Source organism: Filicampus tigris, chromosome 11 (genome assembly GCF_054856515.1).
Source record: "Filicampus tigris isolate MCC_2025a chromosome 11, RoL_Ftig_1.0, whole genome shotgun sequence".
Classification (NCBI taxonomy): Eukaryota; Metazoa; Chordata; class Actinopteri; order Syngnathiformes; family Syngnathidae; genus Filicampus; species Filicampus tigris.
Window position 1 is genome coordinate 14,956,711 of NC_141227.1, and position 21,788 is coordinate 14,978,498.

Consider the following 21,788-nt stretch of genomic DNA (forward strand, 5'->3'; position numbering starts at 1 on the left):
GGATTGTTTTTCCTGGTAAGGTTATAGGCGTTTCTAGTGCTCAATCATAACTTATCTAGAGGTCATTCCTCCCCATTTTTTTCTTTTATCAGTGATACCCATTAGTCTAGGTCCGCTGATAGTGTAGTGGTACACACGCCTGAGTTGTGTGCGGGCAGCGTGGGATCGATTCCCGCTCAGTGACAGTGTCTATGTGTGCCCTGCGACTGGCTGGCGACCAGTTCGGGGTGTAGTCTGCCTTCGCCCATTGACGGCTGGGATAGGCTCCAGCAACTCCCCGCGACCCTATATAGGATAAGCGGTTTGGAAGATGACATGACCCATTAGTCTATCAGTTTGAATGTCAAACCAGAACAGGCAAATGTAAGTGCTAGGAACATTGACACACACCGTCTAGTTCCAAGGGTTCCATGGTGTAATGGTTAGCACTCTGGACTTTGAATCCAGTCATCTGAGTTCAAATCTCAGTGGAACCTTAATTGCTGGTCTGTCCTCATCGTACTTAATTGCATCAAGTTGCTTCATTTTGAGTATCTGAAAGCATTAAGAATACATACTGTCCAAGCTTTAACATCAAAGGCAGAATTCCTGCATTTGCTCTCATTTGATTTATCCTATAATAACCAACACATTTACCATACCTCATTATTTAAAAGCAAGTTGTCACAATGAGTCAATGCAGCTACGTTGTTGGTAGCTCGTGCTTGAGTGGTTGACTCCCCTCGTTAGAGAAACACTACCGGTAATTGCCTCGTCAAAAGCAACAAATGTGGCACACGTTTGCTTCCTTTTGATGATTCGTTTCAGCAAGCTATTTGTTCACACAGTACATTAAATCAGGCTTTATACTGCAAAGAAAATGTTTCCACATCTTGCTCTGGGCCTCGCTTTTCTTAATAAGCTGTGGACAAGTGCAGGAGTTTGACATTTCTTTCTCCCAATAAAAGCCGCAATTTAGATCACATGATCAGATTGAGACAACTCTAGCAATTCGCCTGGTGGTTTGTGTCTCTTTTGCAATTATACATGAAGTTTAAATAATGTAAATAAAAGCGAATAAAGATTTTTTCATGTGGGTAAATTTTGTACATATTATACTACAATCTGCAGAATAAGTAGAATGTGACACAAGAGGTTTCGAAGCATGTGTCGAATTCACGTTGCATTTACTTCCTTAGCCATAATTTTGCAGTCGATCCAAACTGTTTGAAATAGAATATAAGAGCTCTTCCCACACCTGGTGGGAACTTCACATACATGCATCACATTCAAGGTTCCACCGAGACTTGAACTCGGATCACTGGATTCAAAGTCCAGAGTGCTGACCATTACACCATGGAACCTGTGAGAGTCATCCTCTGTTTTAATTTCTGTCCTTGTCACCTGATGTCCAACTCATAAAATTCAGTTTGAAATCAAAAAGTACACCACCTTCGTAACATGCTGAAAACCCCCTGTTTCTAATTCATATTTCCATTATGGATGTATTTTTATTAAGGTTCCACTGAGATTTAAACTCAGACTGCTTGATTCAAAGGCCAGAGTGCTAACCATTACACCATGAAGCACCTTTCTTTCCTGATAATTATGCAAATGAGTCGAAATTGTATTGATAGCTGTAGATTGTGGGCCATCTTGCATGTATTTGGGGCAATGAATTCAGATTCCACCAGTATTTGCACTCAGACCAACAGAGTGCTAACAGTTGTACCACTGAACCAATGAATTTCTACATCGTGTTTAATTTACGTTCTTTTCACTTTCTAAATGCACAGTTGCAACTGAATCCCAACACTGGATTAACTAAAAAACACACATTAAAAGGCAAAACAGTGTCACACAATTTGAAAGGAAAAACACCCACTGGCATCGAAAATGTGTTGCGCTTGCAGTATGTTGTAATGTGTTGAAAAAAAAAAAAGAATGCTTGTATGCTGAGAAACATGGGATCATTAACAATGGCAGCAGAGAACAACAATGGAGTGAACGAGATTGTTTGCTGTAATGTCTTATTTTGTGGATCAATCAATGACATCACTGATCAATCTGCAAATTATCAAATAACAACCGATCATAGCAGAAAACGCAAAATATCTGCCTATCCGATCCAGCAGATCAGCTCTGTAAAGTCGAACATAGTGCACTGTGTAGAAATCCTGATGAACAGCAAATGTGCAAATAAAGTGGCAGAGCTCATTCACAAGCATGCCCGTTTCTAGGCCTTTTTTGGGGATGCTGAAGCACCCCCTATTTGAATCTCAGCACCCCTCAAATTTAAGAAATAGTAAATACCTGTCTTAAACCAGGATGTTGAACATTGTTTACCGTCTACCACTCAGTACCTTTCCAATCCTCATGATAGCGGAATTTAATTGTAACTCATTCTTTATTTTGTTTTGTAGGAGTTAGCCGACACTAGGTAGGAAACATTTCAGGTGGCCAGAGACAGCACCACTGTCCTCTGTTTGAATTGGAATGGGAGACGGTAACTGTGTGGCCTATATGTACTGTTTGTTAATCTTAAAGCCAAGGAGCTACTGACAAGCTAACACATTGGATACCCTTAACCAAAAAGTGTATTGTCCCTTTCATAAATGTGGGGATGGAATTGCATTAAAATGTACAAAATGGTTAAATGTATCTTGCCTGGTCGAGAGCCCTGCAGCCCTAAATCTCTAATCCTAGAATGCCCCTGATCACAAGGATGTATTATTCACTTGCAAAGAGAGAACAAAGGGCACCATCTGCAGGATCAGATGGGAATTATTATTTTGGTAATGTATTCCAAAATGTAAGCTTATCAAAATGGAATGTGGCTATTATCAGTGCATTGGAATGAGAACACGGGGTAGGCGCAGGAAAAAAACGGTGTACTGCGCCTTTAAGACGCCGCTCCCGCTCGTCAGGAAGCGGCTGGAGACTCATCCGCCGCAGGCAGATTCCCACTCGAGCGACACGCTCCCACTACCAGACGCCGACAACAATCCCGATGCTGCGGTTGTGCGGTGTCCACGCCGTCTCTAGCCTGTCTTCAAAATAATTCTTCGGCCGGACTACTTCGGGGAACGATAATGCTGGATGGTTGCGCTCATGAAATTCACCCGAAACATATGTCGCCTGTTGGGGCTCGCCAGCGGTAAGAAACATTTTATCGCAAACTTTTGAAAGTCGACCAAAAGTGAGCAAACACTCCGAAGCCGTTGGCGAACACGAGTCAGTTACATGGACTCTTGGGTCGACGTTTTGTGTTCGGAATGTGGAGATAAAAAATGTGTTTTAAGATGAGTCCGCGGGTGGGACAGTTGCCAGCTACACCCTTTTCCTCGTACCACCTTCAGTCAGTCCGTGCCATAAAAGTGAGCTAGTGCACTTCCTTAGATAGGCCGCCTCATGCCATGGAATGTGTAAAAACGAGACATACCAGTGTAGATACATGAAGTATATGGATTCATACTGAAACAAGGATGTAGGGAGTGAGGGGATAGGAGAAGGGAGCACGTTGGAATGACAACAATGCCTCAAATCATTGTCAGAGCCCTGCAGGCGCGTTCATAAAAGTAAGGATATTTATGTTGGCTATACTGTTGTCACTAGGGATGGGAATTGATAAGAATGCATAATACAAACAATATATGTAATCATTGATATATCGTTATCATTTTAGTGGTGCAATGATTAATCGACGACACATTGAGTTCCAAATAATTAGTAATTATTTTTGATAATGAATAGTAAACGGACGTTGTTTCATTTAAAATAGTCCCAATTGTTGAAATTGCAGCCTATCAACAGTAAATATTCTCAGACTTCTGTAGTCCTCTATGAAAGCAGGCTAATTCTCATTGTGTTGAATCAAAATAAAACATCTACAATGATTAACATTTTTGCCCATTTTCTGGCCTGTTATGGACCAAACCAGTAACCAAGTCATAATTAGTATGTGCGTCTTCTGCATGTCGGTCCTTTTTTTGAATAAATGGATAGAAATGAAAAGATGTTTTTTTTTTTATCCAATGCATCGATTAATTGCCAAAATAATCAACAGTTTGATCAATTATTAAAACAATAGTTAGTTGTAGCCCGAATACATTTACATTCTACATACATGTATCATTCCTGCTGATATTGTATCGGATCGATATTGGTATCGGACAGTTCTCTGGGCTGCAATATCTGTATCGGAAATTAAAAAGTTGTATCGGGATACCCCTGTTTGCAGGTGATGTACATGTACTGTAGTAGCATTGCTGCAGTTACATGAACCTTTATTCATTTTCCATACATTGTTAGAGTAGTATGTGTGAAGTCACTCTTGTGACATAAAAAACTGAGAACTAAAGCTACTGTACATGTGTTATCTGGCATGGTCCTGTCCTAAGCTTGAACTGACGCTACATTTCTCCCTCGGGTTGAGAGTTGAGCTGGCATTCTTTTCACACACTATGTTTCGTGAACTCAGCTTGCCAGTCTGACCAGTCTAACAGTGTCCGACATTGTAACACAGCAGCAGTCGCCTCTGTAGCACGTCGTCCCCATGTCACACTCTCTAGGAATTAATTCCTAGATTGTGAATGTGAATATTAATGAGAAATGTACGCACAATCCAACTCCAACTCTTATGTAACAGTATCTTGGTATTACATCATTCTTGTACCTCACTCTCCAAGCATAACCAATCAACCCACGTTTGATCCAACTTTTACATTAGCATAACAGTTTGATTGAGCGTAAATTGACTAAAAATGCCTGGAGAGTGGGATGCGGGGATGATATCCTCAAGAGTTAAATGTTACTGTCCTGCTGGTCACTTGTGAGCTGAGTTTGAATAACCAGTCTGTGGAGTCTGAATAGTACTGCATACGCTTCGAAAATAAAAGGTCGTAAGTTTTTGTGTGACAAGAATGACTACACGCACTAACGTTGAATGCACAATGAATCAAGGAAGGTTTACATAACCCTAAATAATCGTTAAGTCACTACTAAAGCAGCATGGATGTAAAAAAACTATAATCCATTCCTGGTCGTGGTTCTACAGCACCTGTAATTTGTTTCCAGTCATCATTACTTTAATCAATACCTATTCAAAAGCACTGTCGTACATTGAACATTGTTTTTATTATTGCTCCGGGAATAAAAACAAAAAGTATAATACACATAATTTTAGTTGTATAGCGGCGTTGTACTTTTAACGTGAATTAAATCGCACCATAGTAATAGCTTAAAGGACCTCAAGGCTGAGTTCTTGTTGGAGCCTTGTTGTGTTGCGCATTCTTGTGGAACGAGCTTTTCTTTCAGCCAAACACTCTCAGACCAGGAGAGACAGAGGCACTTTTGTTGCTGCTGTCCAACCACCTTGGATGCTTGCTACAAGAACATTCTGCTAAAGTAACACAAAAACAAAACCAAAAGTATCAGTGTAGCTCTCCAAACACGGAGTTGCTGGCATTCTTTTCATGTTTTCTGAATGTTTTCAGGTCAAGGCAATTAAACGATTCTAAAAGTAGTGCAACATTGATCAGTCCACCCAATGATACGAAAGAAACATTTAACATGGGGATGTAGGAGTGCTGCAGAAAGAAAGCCTTAAAGTGTCTCGTGACTCACTCTGTGAGTCACGTTTTCATATATTACTTTTTATCCCTCTTGAACAAAAGGAAACCTGACCCCACACCCAGTCCCACATCTCAGTGTGTTTTGTCATCTCTTGTGTGCCTCCGTTATCATCTGCCGGACTTTCACAGTGGTGTTTCTGAGAGGAAGGTTCTCAATGTCAAACACTGCTGTGGCTTGGAGTTGACCAAGTGTTAAGTTCAGTTTTCCGTGAATGTGTCAGCCTTCCAGGGTATTTGGATAGAAACTATGACCTCATCTCTACAATCTCCAACATGTGCCATCAGAGGTCATTGAACTTTAATATAACAAGGAAGTCCATGTTTATCTGGCATCTAGGTGTCCAGGTCGTCTTGCAATCCGAGCCATTGAATTCTGACTTAACATAATGTAAGTTTCCACCATTCAGTACATTTCAGTTAATCAGGCTCCATCACAGCTTGCAGTAATGTGATTTGTATTGTGTTTCTCCTAAAACGTAACTTGCCAGGAAATTCGATAAAGATGATGACTGTAAAAAAGTTCAATTTCCAGGCCTGCTGTGTCCTCCTTTTAGGTACCATAACACTGCTGTTTTAAAAAAAAAAAAAAGTGGTATTGCACAACAGGTAGTCTTGCTTTCTCACTCAATCTTTATTTAATTTTCTTTTACCAAAACTGAGGAAGACACCTTTGCATTGTATGAATCGCCGTTTTTTTTGCATGGTGTCATCCTGTTCGACTGTGATGCTGTCATGATGACAAAGCTGTTCACAGACAGACTGATGAAACCTGACAAAGTTGTGAAAGCCACATGTGTGGAAATTCCTGCTTTGGTAGGTGTGCCACACGCACTCATGCAATTGTACACTGAGTGCTGGCATTTTTTTCATTAATTTGTTGGCGTAATCAAAGGTAAAATAGACGAACGTAACCCATTGATCATGTGCCAACTGTGTTTTAGGTTACCAAATAATTGTAGAAAAAAACCCTCTAAACTCTATGCATGTAGATGGGGAAAACTAGCGTTTGATAGGTGGAAATGTTAGCGGTTAGAGAATTTAGTGCCTCTTGCTACTTTGAAAAGTGCTTCAAGTGTGTTTTCATGTGGACAGAATGTTAAAAAACTGTACTGAAATAAGCACTTTCTGGTTGCATATACATTATGATGCTATTCTCCCCAACAGGTCCACCTGCACAGCAGCAGGAAGAACAGATGGACTGTGGTGCTGCATCCCCCGTCCCAAATGATGCTGGTGCTTTGTCACAGGTAGATAAACAGTGTCACGCTGACAGGGCACTGTCAACACTGTATAGTCAAATCTTCATAGTGCCACTCTGACTGTCCGGATGCGCGTTCGTTCAGGATGCATTAAATGTAGAGGAGGGTCTGAGCGAGGATGAGAAGGTCAGACGCAGAGCAGAGCGACGCAGGGCCAAGAGAAAGGTTAGTGCTCACGTTTTGCTCCTTTTAAATATCGCTGTCTTGCACGTTGCACTTCATCTTCCTTCAGTGTGAAATGCTTCCAAACTTTGGACATTCTATTATATGGACTCTCCTAATGGCTCTGCGCCATCACGCTGACTTATTTCTACATGGAGTGGTGCGTGTGATTGCAGTAACATTAGTCGGTGTGGTAAAACGATCCCTGCAAATCTTTGAGGCAGATTTTGCGTCAACATTTTTTTGTTTGAATTACCGGTATTAGATATCGAGTTATTCGATTAATTTCTGTCTTTCCAGCGCCGTCGAAAACGTAAGAAGCCAGAGCAGGTGAAGCAAATCGACAAAGCTGAACAGGTAATCGTTGTGTTTTCGACATCTGATTTTGCTGTGCTACGTTAGAGAATAATAACACGGTCCTTCTCGCTAGGATGAAGGCGACAGAGGCGGCGAGTCGGACTTGGATGACAGCGATTCAGAAGCGGAAGCTAATGTGGAGGGACAGACTCACCAGCAAAAAGATGACAAAAAGGATGCAAAACCAGCTGCCTCATACCATCTCGCTACCTCCAACGTCACCACTCCCTCCAGAGGGCGTCAGAAGGCCAGATCAACTGAAGAGGTGGGGGCTTGTTCACCTATTACTACTGTCCTGAACACCTGGAGGAGCGGGCAGGGAATTTACGACCCTTGAGAGCGTTTGGTTCGGTCGGACATGCGATTCTAAAAACAACACTGCTATCGATTTCGGTTTTGGGCACATTACAATCGAAGAAAAACGATTGTGCTGTACGACAGTCTGTGTGTGCAAGTTCCCAACATTGTGAAAGTACCATGCATGCACCATGTTGCGCAGCATGCGTGTGACCTGTATGTGATTCTACACTCGCTGAGATATTTAAAGACTCCCCAAATGACGTTTACAGTAAAACTAAACACACAATAGAAATTACACTTGTATACCGTATTTTCCGGACTATAAGCCGCTACTTTTTTCCTAGTTTTTGAACCATGCGGCTTCTATAAAGGTGCGGCTATTCTGTGGATTTTTCCTTCCACCTCTAGGGGCGCTCTAACCGGAATTAGAATCAAAACTAAGAAAAAATGAATGCGAAGAATCAGAATCTGAGTCAGAAAGGCGTGATCTAAGAATGCAACCCTCACATATATAGTGTGATGTTGCCCTGACACGGATGTCTAAACAATGTAGGTAGATTCTGATCTTCAGCAGTTTCCTCAGGCCCAGGGTACCGTGACTTTGGAATCTTCCCCCGAAGCCTGGCTCCTGGACTCCCCTGGTCTCAAGGAGTTCTCAGTTCTGTAAACATCCTTTATCCCACATTCAAATCCACGAGACATGACTATATAAGTACATTTATGTGAACTTTAACTAAGATTTCAATTACCAAAATTATATAAAATAGGTGCGTGAAGTTATGTACGACGACTTTATTGATACATGGGTATGTGTGTGGATGATATTTATGTGACGTGTGTATGATGACTATGTGAAATCCCGTGTGCGTATGCCTGTGGACGTGATGCCGGGTGTGTGTGCGTGGGTGGGTGTGTGTGTGTGCGCATGGGGAGGTATGTGCATCCTCTTGGTGAACACAGGAAATACACAAGACACAGAGTCTTTTTATTCCCCCAATTGCCTCTTATACTTAACTGCTCATGTGTATTAACTATAAATGTGTGATGCCGTTATGTGTATTAACTATAAATGTGTGATGCCATTACAAAACTGTAACAAAATGACATGTCTAATTGACATGTCACAAACATAATGACTTATGAAACCCTGACCCTTACTATGCACTACACTTATCATTGAATTCATCATTTGGTTAGTACATCATTTGGTTAACATATCGGCTTCTGCTCAGCCTCCATTCAGAGTTACTAGTCAACATCTTGACTCTAATATGGAACAGCTCCTTCAATATATGTATATACAGTGCAAATGTATATGTATATATATATATATATATATGTATGTATGTATATGAGTGATATTCCTAAAAATAATGAATATTCACTCACAAACGCTGTAGGAACACGCACATACAGGTAGTATAACAATACTCAAAAGCACACCCTTCCTAATCTGATCGCAATTTTCTTCTACCGTAACCCTTAGAATAAATACGATGAAGCGATAAGAGACATTTTATTCACGGATTGAATGTGCGCAACGATGCGTTGCAGCAAAGGTGTGGCTGTCGCAGAAAGAAAATATTTTACAATCAATGAATAATCGTTTTTATTAATCGTGATTTAAATGTTTCCCGATATAATTTTTCTCCCTCATTCCCTAGCCTTCTGCTCCCTAGTCTGATATCATTTACTCAGTCACTAAGTCATTGTACAACATGTGTCTTGCTGTGGTCCACAGGAGCCAGAGTGGGACATGAGCAGCGCCTTCTTTGCCAACGCTGCCAGCCACATTAAGCCTAAAGGAACGTGCCGCAAGTCCAAAGAGAACAAAGAGAACGAGGCCAGAAAGGAGGTACTTGTCCAGTCATCCAGCGCGATGAGGCGTGTTCGTCTCATAATGTTCGTGTGGCGCTGGTGTGTTTGTTCCTCAGGGGGGTGCAAAGTCTGGTGTGTAAAACTTAGACTTTGCACCGCCTTTTAAATGCAGCTGCTGGAGTGTGTGCATTTTTGGGATGGGCATTTGACTATATTTCCTGCATAGGTTACGGGGCAAGGTAACGATCAATGAATTATTTTGAAGGGGACCATTCTCGTAATGAAGTGAATTCCTATGTTGTATTAATGCGGAATAATGCTGCCTAGAGGAGGACCTGTGTCATTGTGCGAGTGTGTGTCGCACCCCCACTTATTCCAATTCTGAGATCTGGGGTTCACATTTGGGCTTCCTGTGTTGAGTTTGCATGTTCTCCCCGTGCTTTTGTAGTTTTTTTCCTTGGTACTATGGCTTCGAAAAGAAACTAGTCCAAAAACATGCTTATTAGGTTAATGTAACAATCTAAATTGAATCCATATGTGTGAATGTGAGTATGAATGGTTGTTTATTTATTTGTCTATATGGTAGCATGTACTGCGATTGGGTGGTGACATGTTAAATGTGTAGCCCGCCTCTCGCCCAAAGTCAGCTACATAAGCTCTCGCTTGCCCACAACACAAATGAGGATAAGCAGTTCTTATAATTGTCAGTTTCTTGAAATTGTGGTTGAATAGAATAACGGGTGTCGAACTCAAGGCAGATCTGGCCCGCCACATCATTTTATGTGGCCCACGAATTGAAAACAAACCAAGCATGTCAACTTCCATGATGCTTGCTAAAATTGATACAAAATGTTCAAATAGTCCTATGTAATAAATATCATTGAGATATTGAATCATGTTACCAAACCCCTTATTACAGTAACTTCAACAATAGCTGAGCAAACTATTATTCTTGACTTCTGCTTTCAAAACTAGTCATCCATCAATTTGTTGTGTACTGTATATATAATATGAGGAGGTGATGAAACAGTTGTATGGTTTCACAGTCACAACGGCCTTTCCGAGAGAAACCGTAACTAAACCAAGCTTCGTCAAGAAGGAATTACTTTTGCATTAGGACGTCTGCTATATATATTTCATTGACCAATATGCTCCTTTTGGCCAGTGCATGCAGCGCATATCTGTTATTCTTTATACTGTACAGTATCTGCCTCTCTTGATGTACTTTCATAGCAGCGATTTTAAAACACCTTGATACCATTGCAGACAAAGGTAACTCACGTCACGCCGAAGAAAAGCACATCACTTGCAGGTAAATAATGACTAAAAATAACAATCAAAGCCCGTTCTATATTCAAATTTTGATTGTGCACTGCGTTCGGCAATATCCACATGGACATGGATATTTTAAAAACAAAGATTTTTCTGCTCATTTTTTAGAGTGAACAAATTCTGTGGATTAAAAAAAATTAAAAAATCATCTTTTGTGCATTAATTTCAGCCATGTGCGATTCCATATACTGTCATTCGCGGGGGATTATGCTCTGCCGCGAATAGAGAAAATCTTGGAATAATTTATACCTCCCCTAAAAGACCTTTGTAATTGTGTAGGGATGCCACAAGATGGCAGCCAAGCACTTACCACCAACACCACCAGCATTTAGCACGCATACAATCATGAACCCACGGTACAGAACCAAATGTATTCAGTAGTTAAATTATTCAGCACAAACAATCCACCTTCCCGTGAGGCCTATCAGTAATATTACCCAATTTCCCAACTGCGACCATGCGGTCAAAAAATATCCATGTACATGTGGACTTAGCTTGAGCTATTTGCCTAGTCACTGACAAGCATATTTCTTCACTGTAGAAAAAGGAATAAAGCTAGTGCAAGAGGGGCAGTACTCGCAAGCAGCTCGCATGTTTACAGAAGCCATCAAATGTGATCCAAATGATTACAGGTGCGTCCCCTTATCAGTATTTGTATTTATTACTTCATTTAGTGTTTACTTTTAATCACTCATTTGTCAATTACTAAGAAATGGCATGCAGTCTGGATATGTATGTTGTGTTTGAAACTGCTGTCGCTGCAGGTTCTTTGGGAATCGATCTTACTGCTATTACTGCTTGGAGCAGTACCCTCAGGGCCTGGCAGACGCCGAGTGCTCCATCCAGCTGGCTCCAGAATGGCCCAAAGGACACTTCCGCAAGGGCAGCGCTCTCATGGGCTTGCAGGTGGACACTAACGCCACACCCGCTTTCACGCGACGCTGAGCTTTTCACTGACGACAGCATGCGAATGTGTCTTAGCGGTACAGCGAGGCGGAGAAGGCCATGGAGCAGGTGCTGAAACTGGACAAAGACTGTGAAGAGGCTGTCAATGAACTGTACAACTGCAAAGTTCTGCAATTGATGGTGGATACCCATAAAAATGATTCTGTTTTTTAATGATGAAATGGTCGTAAGACATGCTACTTATTGTGCTTCAGGAGTTTGGTTTTGAAGAAGTGGAGAGCGCGTTACTTTTGGAGAAATTCTCGACGGTGCAAGCTGTTTTGGCATCTTATTTCGATGTGGCTGGAGGTTAGTTGAGGATCATGTGACAGCAAAGAATCGTTTGGGTGTATTTATCCCCACATCAAGTATACTCCCTTAATGGAGCTTTTGTTTCTTTATTTTGCAGCTGCAAGCCAAGATCAGTCAGTTGTACAGCATGGGTAATGTGATATTTATTCATGTGGCTGGAAAGCATTTTAATACTTATTTTATTATTTGTTGACACAGCATAAGACATCTGACAATCGGTGGACATGCATGAGACAAATTCTTTGTTTTGTTTTTTGGTCATTTCACATTCCCTCTGTTGTTTTTTCACCAGCCCTTGCCCATCTCTGTGGGTGGGAAATGTGACGACGGAGCTGACGGAAAAAGACCTAAGGGATGTTTTTAAAATGTATGGTAAAATATTTGATTGGTTCTTGTTTCTATTTTATGGCAAATATATGTAATTGATATGACTTGAACAACACTTTATCATGTGGATAGTACACTGGCTTGTAAAGTAAAGAGGAGTATTTCCTCCCTGACATTAACATGGCAAAGATCATGTAGCCTACTGTATTCATTGCGGACCAGCCTGGACACCTCAATTTGTAGCACATGGCGTAGAAGGTTAAAATGCAAACTGTACTGTTTACAGTTGCATGCAATGGTTGTACAAATACAGACAAGCGCAAAGCACTTTACACACAATACAAGCGGAAGTCAACTCAAATACATTTTTTCAAGAATATGTTCCCAGCAGGCCCACTAGTTGAAACACGACATTCTGATTAATTTTGCGTTTGTGAAATATAAGTTAAGCATCAAAATGCACTTGTTTTTAACCATCCCTGGGGGCGGCCGTTTTGTCTTCTGTCGACTGAAAATGACATCACAACTGCTCACAACGACCAATCACGGCTCAGATTCAGAAAACAGGTCAGCCGTGATTGGTCGTTGTGAGCAGTTGTGATGTCATTTTCAGAAGACAGAAGTGCATTTTGCTGCTTAATTTATATTCCACAAACGTGAAATTAATCAGAATGCAGTGTTTCAACTAGTGGGCTTGTATAGAACATATTCTTAAAAAAAAATATGTTTGGGTTTATTTCTACTTTAAATATCTAGTAGTGTTGAAAACTATCCATCCTTGGAAGCTTCCCAACCTCTAATTTGTTTGGATCTAAGCAAATTTTTCCATACTTAATTGAGGAAATGGAAATATCACGCTTCAGTGTCACTCCATCAGTCAAATGAATCCAAGTGTAAAGTGTTTCTTATCTGTGTGCTGCTTGGCCCTGTACAGCTGTAAAATTAAAATGTTTCCTTTGGGGATCAATAAAGGCTTATCTTATCTTGAAACATTCTTGATTGCAACATAACATTTGTTCATTGATAATTCTAAACACAGCCACAACCACAATTATAAGAGGATGTGCACGCTTGTGCAACCACATTATGAGTTGTTTAACTTCCCCTTGTAAGATTTTTTTTTTAAGTTGTACAAGATATGAGTATAGGCCACAATGTTGGAAAAAGTTTTGAAATTGTTTTTATTGGTTCCTTTTTTTTTTTTTATAAATCCAAAACATGGCAATAAAACAGTCGGTGGAGACATTTTGTAGTCACTTTAAATAAAAATGTTCTAAATATTCTAAATCTGGTATTTGACTAGTTGCTTGTGTTCTTTACCTGGCAGGTATGGCGAGATCGAGAGCATCCGTGTGCTGCACGAGAGGTTTTGCGCCTTTGTTAATTTCAAGAATGCCAACGATGCCGCCCGCGCTATGGACAAACTTAACGTGAGTGCGATGCAGCTTACGCTCTGACATCTTCATCGCGGTCACAAAATATAGGCCATTTACATTTGCCCTCCCTCAGGGTTACTTTATTGAGAACACGCGTTTAGTGGTGCGCTATCCGGAACGTCGCCCTCAGCGAACGCTTCCTGTTCCACTCAGTGTCACGCAGCAGGTGGCCGCCGCTGCTGCTGGGTAAGATGCATCTTATTCTACAGTGGTGCCTTGACTTCCGAGATGAATTCACCCGCGCTAGTAACGCGAAAGACTCGTCACTCAATCATCTCCCCGTTTAAATGAATGGAAATGCGATTGATCCGTTCCAGCACGCCCACGAAATACCAACAAAATAGCATTCTACTGTATTGCGCTTTGTAAGAACATACAGACGAAATAATTAGAGTACAGATCAATTTGAACATCATGATTTCATGGTTGAATTCGTTCCTTCTGGTGTGAATGCCGTGGTCACCAGGGGGCAGTATAATACATGCAAGCTTTGATGATGAATGATGAAATGTTACATGGTGTGAGTCAATACAAAATGTATAATTCTCTTAATTTCACGTTTAGTTTGACATAAAACGTCAACTGGGACTATCAACAAACGGCTTTAAACAATTCGGCTTCTTTCTTTTGAAGAATTGTTCACTGTCTGCTGCTTGTCGTGAAGTTAGCTGCCGCCATTTTGCTCAAAATTTTCCTTGCAACTCCAGACAAAAATTCGTCCGAGCGTTTGCTTGTTTATCGAAAAAGCTCACAAGTTGAGTCACTCCTTAGTCAAGGCACTACTGTATTTGTTTTTTTCTCGTATATATACACTTAGGTATCATTAACCTGTGTCCTCCTTCTCTCTGCTCAGACCACGGCGGCGAGGCCCCGTGAACGGAGACGAGTGTTACTTCTGGAGAACCACAGGTTGCCATTTCGGAGACAAGTGTCGCTACAAACACATTCCCGATCAAAAAGGAAACGACAGGAAGCCGTGGCTGCCTTAAATTCACGCTTCTTCCTAGTTTACAGAAAACCAGGATGCACCGTCGAAGGAACTGGACTGTACAGTACAAAGCGGAGCAGCGTCTCTCGGCTAGTATGTAATTCACCTTGGTAAAAATGGAGCAGTAAAGTCAAGGTCAGTGCCAGCACTCAGGTTCAAACGCATGAAAAGTCAAGCATTTGTCACAATGCACTGGCAGTGGGATGACTTGGCCCACAAAACAAGGGTGCAACAACATCGCCTAATGACGACACGTGCGGACTTCTCTGTGCCTTAAGGGATACAATCAAACCTCACAGACACCTGGTCCCACATTTTCTATTGGCCCTTTTCTCTACAGCATGAACAAACGATTGTATTATTTGTATTCTTTTATTCACGACAAACCAGTATAAGGCCACCCTGAAAAGAAAGACATGGGAAATTACAAGTTACAGGGATAAAGTTTGGAACGGACGCGAAAGGAGTTAAAATTCGAAAAGCAAAAAATTATTTATTTCTTTTGTGATATGTGATTAAAGTCCAAACATTGTCATAATTGACGCATAGATATTAAGACCACTGTTTAGTTTTTTTTTTCCCTCTCATATTACTCTGATTTTACTGCCATAAAATTTAAGCCTTTTGTAATATCACTATATTTTTGTGAAATTGGCTTTTTTCTTGCGGCATTACATCTGTTTTGTCAAATGACAGACAATTTTGTGAAACGCCCATCTTTTTTGTAACGACTGTTTTCTTATAATTACAACTTTTTCATAAAGTGATATCTTTTTTCTCGAACTACAATTTTATGCTCTTGAAGTGACATATACTACTTTATTCTCAAATGTGAAATCACTTTATTGTTGTACTGTTGTAGATTTTTTTTTTTTTCATGTAGTGTTTCCATTTTACTCTTGTAATTCCTTGACTTGACCTCATGCTTGTTTTTCTTTTCAATGTGGCCTGAATACTTAGTGGAAAAAACAGGATCAAACCTTTAAGACTATTACTTCTCATCAGCCTTTCCTTAAAATTGGACTCAATCTTTTGGTGGACATCTCTCAATCAAACAACATCGATTTTTCTCAGAACTCCAAATAAGAAAACAAAAACTTGATATTTTAGTGCCTCACCTGTCATGCTGCCTTGTTTTTATTTTATTTTTTATTTTATTTTTTGTACAGCCAGTAAAAAGAAAAAAAAACTATAGTGACGCAATACCGACCCTTGTAACTCAAACCTTTTTTTATGCAGTGTTAATATATCACTGCATCTATGCATATGCAAAACAAGATTGCTGACTTTATTTTTTTCTGGACAAACACACATAAACACTCTTTCTCCCATGTTGAGGAAATTCTGCAGGGGCACATTTTTTTTTTTTTTAGGTGATGCAGTTAATGAAAAGCAAAGTTTGTGATCGGTCAGTATTTTGTTGAACCAAAGAAACTGGTGGCTCTGATGGGGACAAAAAAGGCCTTTGCATCAACACAAGTGCATTACAATTGGTATCATCCAACAGCAACCTAACTGCAATTTTTGGTTTAAATCCACACTACGTACATTCATAAAAGTGACAGTATTTATTTCCTATTTATAACTGTTCCTCTTTTTTTCTATTGAGAGTCCTGTCCTGTCAAGAATAGGTTGAACAAATGTGTTTAGTACAAATTGTTTTAACGTTAGATGAGTATTCTTATTAAACACAATTTAATGCTAACTCTGTTTATGACAGTTCTGCTCCTCTTCAGTTATTTTCTGAAGAAAAAAAAATGGACACCAGACTTAATGAATGATCTAATTTGCTTAATATGCTTATCACATGTTTTAATGTCAGCTGCACATGTTTTTAAGTTTGACATTTCTTAGCTTCGTTGTTGCTTTTTTGTGCCTTAAAACCGTTTTCCAAGAGTTATTTCAGGAAAAGGCATTTTCAATTTCAATGCACACATTCAGTAACCTGAGCACTGTGTTGTTGTTAATCTGTTGAATATTTTGTGTTATTGTAACTGCACTGCAATAAAGAGTGTTTTGTATTTAATAAATGTCTTTCAACTCCTAATGTCGTCTGTCAGGAGTTTATTGTTTCCACTGGGTGGCAGTGTTGCACACGACAAGTTTTCACGTGCTTCTCATCTTACCCAGTCAAAAGAATGTTGGTCTCTGCTCTAATTCATCCCTAAAATGATGTATTGGGTTGAGGTCCGGACTCTGCAGATCAGTCAAGTTAAAATTTGACATCAGACATATAGATATATGCAGTTGGAGCTCTAAAGTGGCAGCATTGTGCATTACTTACTTTGCGGCATCATACAACATGGAATGTACAGCCAATGTTTTAAGTGCCATTTTAACCAACATTGTGTATAATCATAGGATTATGTGTGACATACAGCGAAGTGCAGTCCACTGCACGCATTTCATTTTTTAACATTCCAATGATGAGATGCAAGCCTGAAAAAGGAGTTAACCACAGCATCAAACAAATTGTGTATTGTCCCTGTTTTGACATGATGGGCATGCAGCGTTGAAGAAAAAAGAGGGTTGTTTAAGACAGGTGACTTTAAGCATCATGCAAGTGTAAAAACAAGTTAAACACCAATCAATCATTCAATAGGCGTGGGCGGGGTGACTTAATCCATCACGTTTACATAACACAATATTTACAGCTGTAGCTGTTGTGAAATGCGCTACATAAATAAAATTGTATTGCATTGTTTTGTCATTCTTTGTTTTATGTTCAGTTCCACAGTAACCTTCACCAAGGAGTGACAGCTAATGGCTCTTTTTTCTTTATTTTATTTTTTTTAAAGAATCTGCCAAACTGGGTGATTCGAGTTCACTGCTACCATACAGTGCTGGTTATCTTAAATTTTCGCTAGCAAGTTGAAGCACAAAATGGTCTGGGTCACTCATGAAGCACCTTGTAAGACTTAAGAGGCATGTTTTCGTAGGAAATGCTCATCCAATTCCAGGAGTATTTGGCCTTTGAGCTTCCACTGTACACAACCCTGCACAAGTGCATTTTTTTCCCCTCTGCGCTCTTTGATTTTAATGTAAAGTCCAACCCAACTTTTCAGCGGGTGGGGGACCGCGGTCATGTGGAAAGGCAGCTTGTTTATTGTTGGAGAGCGTGTCTGCTTTTGATGCCTCCGCAGATTGCGGCACAGGGCACAGCAGGTTTGGTTGTTGTAATTAGAGAGGTCAAAAACGAGAACGACAGCCTAGCGGTCTAGTGGTTAGCATGTGTGCCTTACAGTCTCAAGTTCAAAGTCTGGCCTTGCGTGGGGACGGCATATTCTCCCTTGCGTGTGTGAATGAGTGTTGGGATGCTGCATCCATACAACAGGCACAGCATTGCTATTTTAAGCCCAACACCTCCTTTCTCTTTTTATTTCCATACCTCACTCACTTTCCTCTCCTCCTCTGATTTGGTCTCGCTAATAGGGGCTCTACTTTTCCTGTACGGCTTTACCAGTCAGGGCGGGACCACCGGCCCGCCACCCAGTCCCCACCATCACGTGCACTCACGCACACATAAACGTACCAATTACAGCCTTTTTACACGTGCACAAAAAGTCACACATGCAACAAGCAACGTAGAAGCCCGCATGGAAGTGCAATCCGTCTCAGAATAAACCAGACTGCTTTAAAAAAGGATGCCGCCGAGGTTTGCTCGAAACCTGAAATAGTTCATCAACCCATGTTCAAACTTGACCATGTAGCTAATTTGGGAGCAGATGACTCAAAAATAAACAAACAAACAGATTTAAAGATGTGCGATGGATCCCAAGTTACGCTAGAGTGACCCCTGCTTGGAAAAAAAAACAGAAAAGAGCAACATGTTTCCGTCACGTTCGACATCTCGACTGATGAGCCTCTTTGCTTCCTGTAGCGTGATGATACGTTTGACAATAGTAACATACTCTTGGCTTGGGGTGGTATGTCGTTTTCTCATCAGTCACGTTCACCGTGGCTACATTTGAGGCCTCGGTTATTTTTAACGACGGTGGTTTGCGGTGCTTTCGACAAGGAAATATCTACGCTTGCGGTACGGGGAACTTCTTTAAGACACTTGCAAGTTGCAACTCTGGATGTTTGAATCTATTCCTGAAGCGAGGCCTGCCTGTTGGTCACACGCATGTTCACCCTCCCCTGCACTTGTGTAACACCCTTTTGCGTTCGCTTGTGTAAAAGTGTGGGCGGCCAATCAGAGAGAGAGGTGCAAGAGGTCCAGTTAGAAAGTTGCATAATCTAGTTGAAAATGCAATTCCCACTGAAATTGAGGGTGATATTGCGAAGTGATAGAAACATTTCAAGCCGATCTGAATTGTTGAGGATGAACAATTTTCCCATTGGAAAGAAGGACAATAGACGATAAACATCAACAATGTAATATTTTAACATTTGCAATTTTCAATTCAGTGTATAAAGATACAAAAGTGTAAAAAGAAGTAAATCATTGTGAACACTGAATCGTTAAAATGAAACAAGCTTAACGTTCCGTAACGCAATGGAGATTTGTGTTTCTCTTTAACATGCTCAACAGACATGAACCACTTTTATGAGTTAAAACACTGAAGATGAAAAACTAATGGCAAAGGCTTACAGCAATTTTTAACTTATGTGTAACAGCAGTGTAAACAAGGGTAGTCAATAGAAGAAAAAAAATGAGTTAAAGCAATAACATTCATAAATGTCATACAAGTGTAAAAATAAGTTAAACACTGTTAACACAGTTAGCACACCAGTGCAAAAAATTTGCAAACCAGTGTTGAGGTACAAAAAAAAAATCCATAGACAAAACATTGAATCTAAAAGAGTCGAGTCAAGTCTTGACAAGAGGAATTCCGAAAGCTTAATACATTTACATTTTTATGTCACGAGGATAAACCTCAAACGCCTTTCGTAAGTTTGTACAAGTGTTAAAAATAAGGTTAAGAGGAAGAAACAAAACAAAATAAAAATCTTAAATCTCAGCCGTAACTTTGGTTTACAAAGCACCTTATTCATCTAATTGTCTCACAAGTGTAAAAACAAGTTAACAGTTAATGAGTATAAGATGTAATTTTTTTAAACCTCTTTTTAAACGACTCAAGTATAAATACACGGTTAACCAATCTTAAGGCTAAGGGTCCTATTTTCGTATTGTATTCTAGCGCAAAGTGCAATGCAACTGCGTACGAGTGGAGTTTTCTTTTGTTTTTTTTCCCCAGACTTTGCATAGTTAGAATTGGGTGTAACGGGGAATTTGCGCCGTTGTTGGATGGAACGTAGCCGACTCCCGGCTAATCGTAGCGGCATCCCTTCTTTTCATTAAAATCAGGGAGGTTGAACCCCATGCGGGGCTTGCCATCGCTGAAGCAGAAATAATTTTCTTTTATATCACCTGGATCTGGCATTTAAACAAGGGTGTGTAGACTTGTTATATCCACAGACACCCCCTAGAGGCTGAAGCTTGAAGTGATGCCTCATGATTGTGACATTCTTCCGCCAAGGCTTGGGACTGGCAGAAGTCATTGTGCTGCTGTAAAAACAATTGGCAAAGACGTTGTTCCTTCGTGAATGGAATGAATTGTTTACTCCTTCTCGCTCCCGTTTCCATTCACTTCACTCTGCACTACAATTACACTTGTCCGCAAAAATAACCAAACCCTCCTCAGCAGCTGTATGGAGTTGGGCATCTTATCTCATCAACAAAGGCACAATCTGAAGCTTTATGTTCTTTGCACGAGAGTGATGTGAAGGGAAAGGAGGGAGGGAGAGAGGGAGTCAGGGAGGAGATATATGGAGAAGGAGGGATTGAAGTGAGAGGAGATTTTTTTTGCAGACACACTCCTTCACTCAAGACCTCCAAGACTGCATAGACACACATAGCTGCTTGTCAGGTCAGTGAACTTTCACTTTGCATTCACCTTTAATATTTTGCATTTCTTCTATTGGTCTCATTTGTATTGATGTGTTGCATCAGGTGTTTTGGTAAATTGTTTTCCCCCCATACTTTGAAGCATTGTTGTGATTTTACTTTTGGAGTCCGGGACCACATTGTGAGTGCCGGCGCTTGTTTATATCCAATTAAAACCTTTACCACCGGTTTCTAGAGTTTTCATGCGGCTTGCAATACAAACGGGCACTGAGTGACTGGCATTAGCTTGTAAATGAATACATTTGAGTCAAATGCACGTTAATACAAAAACAGTTATTAATTCACATATCGTCGTTGTCATGTGAAAACACTTACAGTATCTCCATTTTTTTTCATTTTCTTATTTTTACCTGAATCATGTTTCCGCGTTACAGACATCGCATTAAAGTGAAAATTAAAAAAAGTTTCCAAAATTGGAGATAAGTGTTTTTCACAGGACAGTGACGATATACAATATTGATAAGCATAATTGGTGGTTTTATTCTGCAACCAAGCAGCCGGTGTGCTTCTCCAGAAGATGTCATTGTTGCTCTTTTAAAAATTAGGCCTCTTCTCATCTCTAATCATTCAGCATTCAACAGTGATATTCACAAAAATAAATCAAGCGTTCACCCAATACTGAAATTAAATCACCTGTCTTCTATGACAACATTATGACTTATATTTTATTTTTTTGAAAGTGTAAGAAAGAAGAACAATCAAAGCTGTAGTGCTGTAGTGCATCGGGAAGTAGACAGTGAGGCTTAGTGAAGATGAGTCGACTATGCGTCACACTTTTTAACATCTTTAACTATCATGCAAAGGTAAAAAGTAGTCAACCGCTGCCTAATTACATGTAATGATATTTGGCGTGGGGAGAACAGAATGGTGGGCTAGTGGTTAGTACGTCTGACTCACAGTTCTCAGGTTTGGGGTTCGACTCTCGGCTGTGGTCTTCCTGTGTGGGGTTTGCACGCTCTCCCCGTGCTTGTGTGGCTTTTCTGCCGGCACGCTAGCTAACATGCATCTTGGGTGCATTGAAAGCTAAAT

The 21,788-nt window shown here is 40.4% G+C and overlaps 1 protein-coding gene and 2 non-coding genes across 3 annotated transcripts; 2 read left to right on the forward strand and 1 right to left on the reverse strand.

Annotated features, from left to right (window-relative positions):
• The first annotated feature begins 404 nt into the window (after nucleotides 1-404).
• trnaq-uug (transfer RNA glutamine (anticodon UUG)) lies at nucleotides 405-476 on the forward strand. The gene has a single exon. It is a non-coding gene; the product is annotated as a tRNA-Gln (tRNA).
• Nucleotides 477-1,271: 795 nt separating this feature from the next.
• On the reverse strand, nucleotides 1,272-1,343 carry trnaq-uug (transfer RNA glutamine (anticodon UUG)). Its single transcript has one exon. It is a non-coding gene; the product is annotated as a tRNA-Gln (tRNA).
• Nucleotides 1,344-2,904: 1,561 nt separating this feature from the next.
• On the forward strand, nucleotides 2,905-16,895 carry LOC147139897 (uncharacterized). Its single transcript, XM_086045604.1, has 16 exons — nucleotides 2,905-3,136; nucleotides 6,777-6,859; nucleotides 6,956-7,036; nucleotides 7,334-7,390; nucleotides 7,464-7,655; nucleotides 9,432-9,545; nucleotides 10,775-10,820; nucleotides 11,382-11,472; nucleotides 11,605-11,746; nucleotides 11,822-11,926; nucleotides 12,001-12,094; nucleotides 12,195-12,228; nucleotides 12,390-12,464; nucleotides 13,752-13,854; nucleotides 13,934-14,046; nucleotides 14,714-16,895. Exons 1-16 carry the CDS (start codon nucleotides 3,079-3,081, stop codon nucleotides 14,847-14,849), a joined length of 1,524 nt encoding a protein of 507 aa, XP_085901730.1. The 5' UTR covers nucleotides 2,905-3,078; the 3' UTR covers nucleotides 14,850-16,895.
• Nucleotides 16,896-21,788: the final 4,893 nt, after the last annotated feature.

What these genes read in the sequence shown, in the direction of transcription:
- LOC147139897 (XM_086045604.1), top strand. Translation starts at nt 3,079, where the DNA reads ATGGTTGCGCTCATGAAATTCACCCGAAACATATGTCGCCTGTTGGGG. An exon ending in CTAAGGGATGTTTTTAAAAT is followed by an intron (nt 12,465 to 13,751) that starts GTATGGTAAAAT and finishes TTTACCTGGCAG; the next exon opens with GTATGGCGAGATCGAGAGCA. An exon ending in GTGGCCGCCGCTGCTGCTGG is followed by an intron (nt 14,047 to 14,713) that starts GTAAGATGCATC and finishes CTCTCTGCTCAG; the next exon opens with ACCACGGCGGCGAGGCCCCG.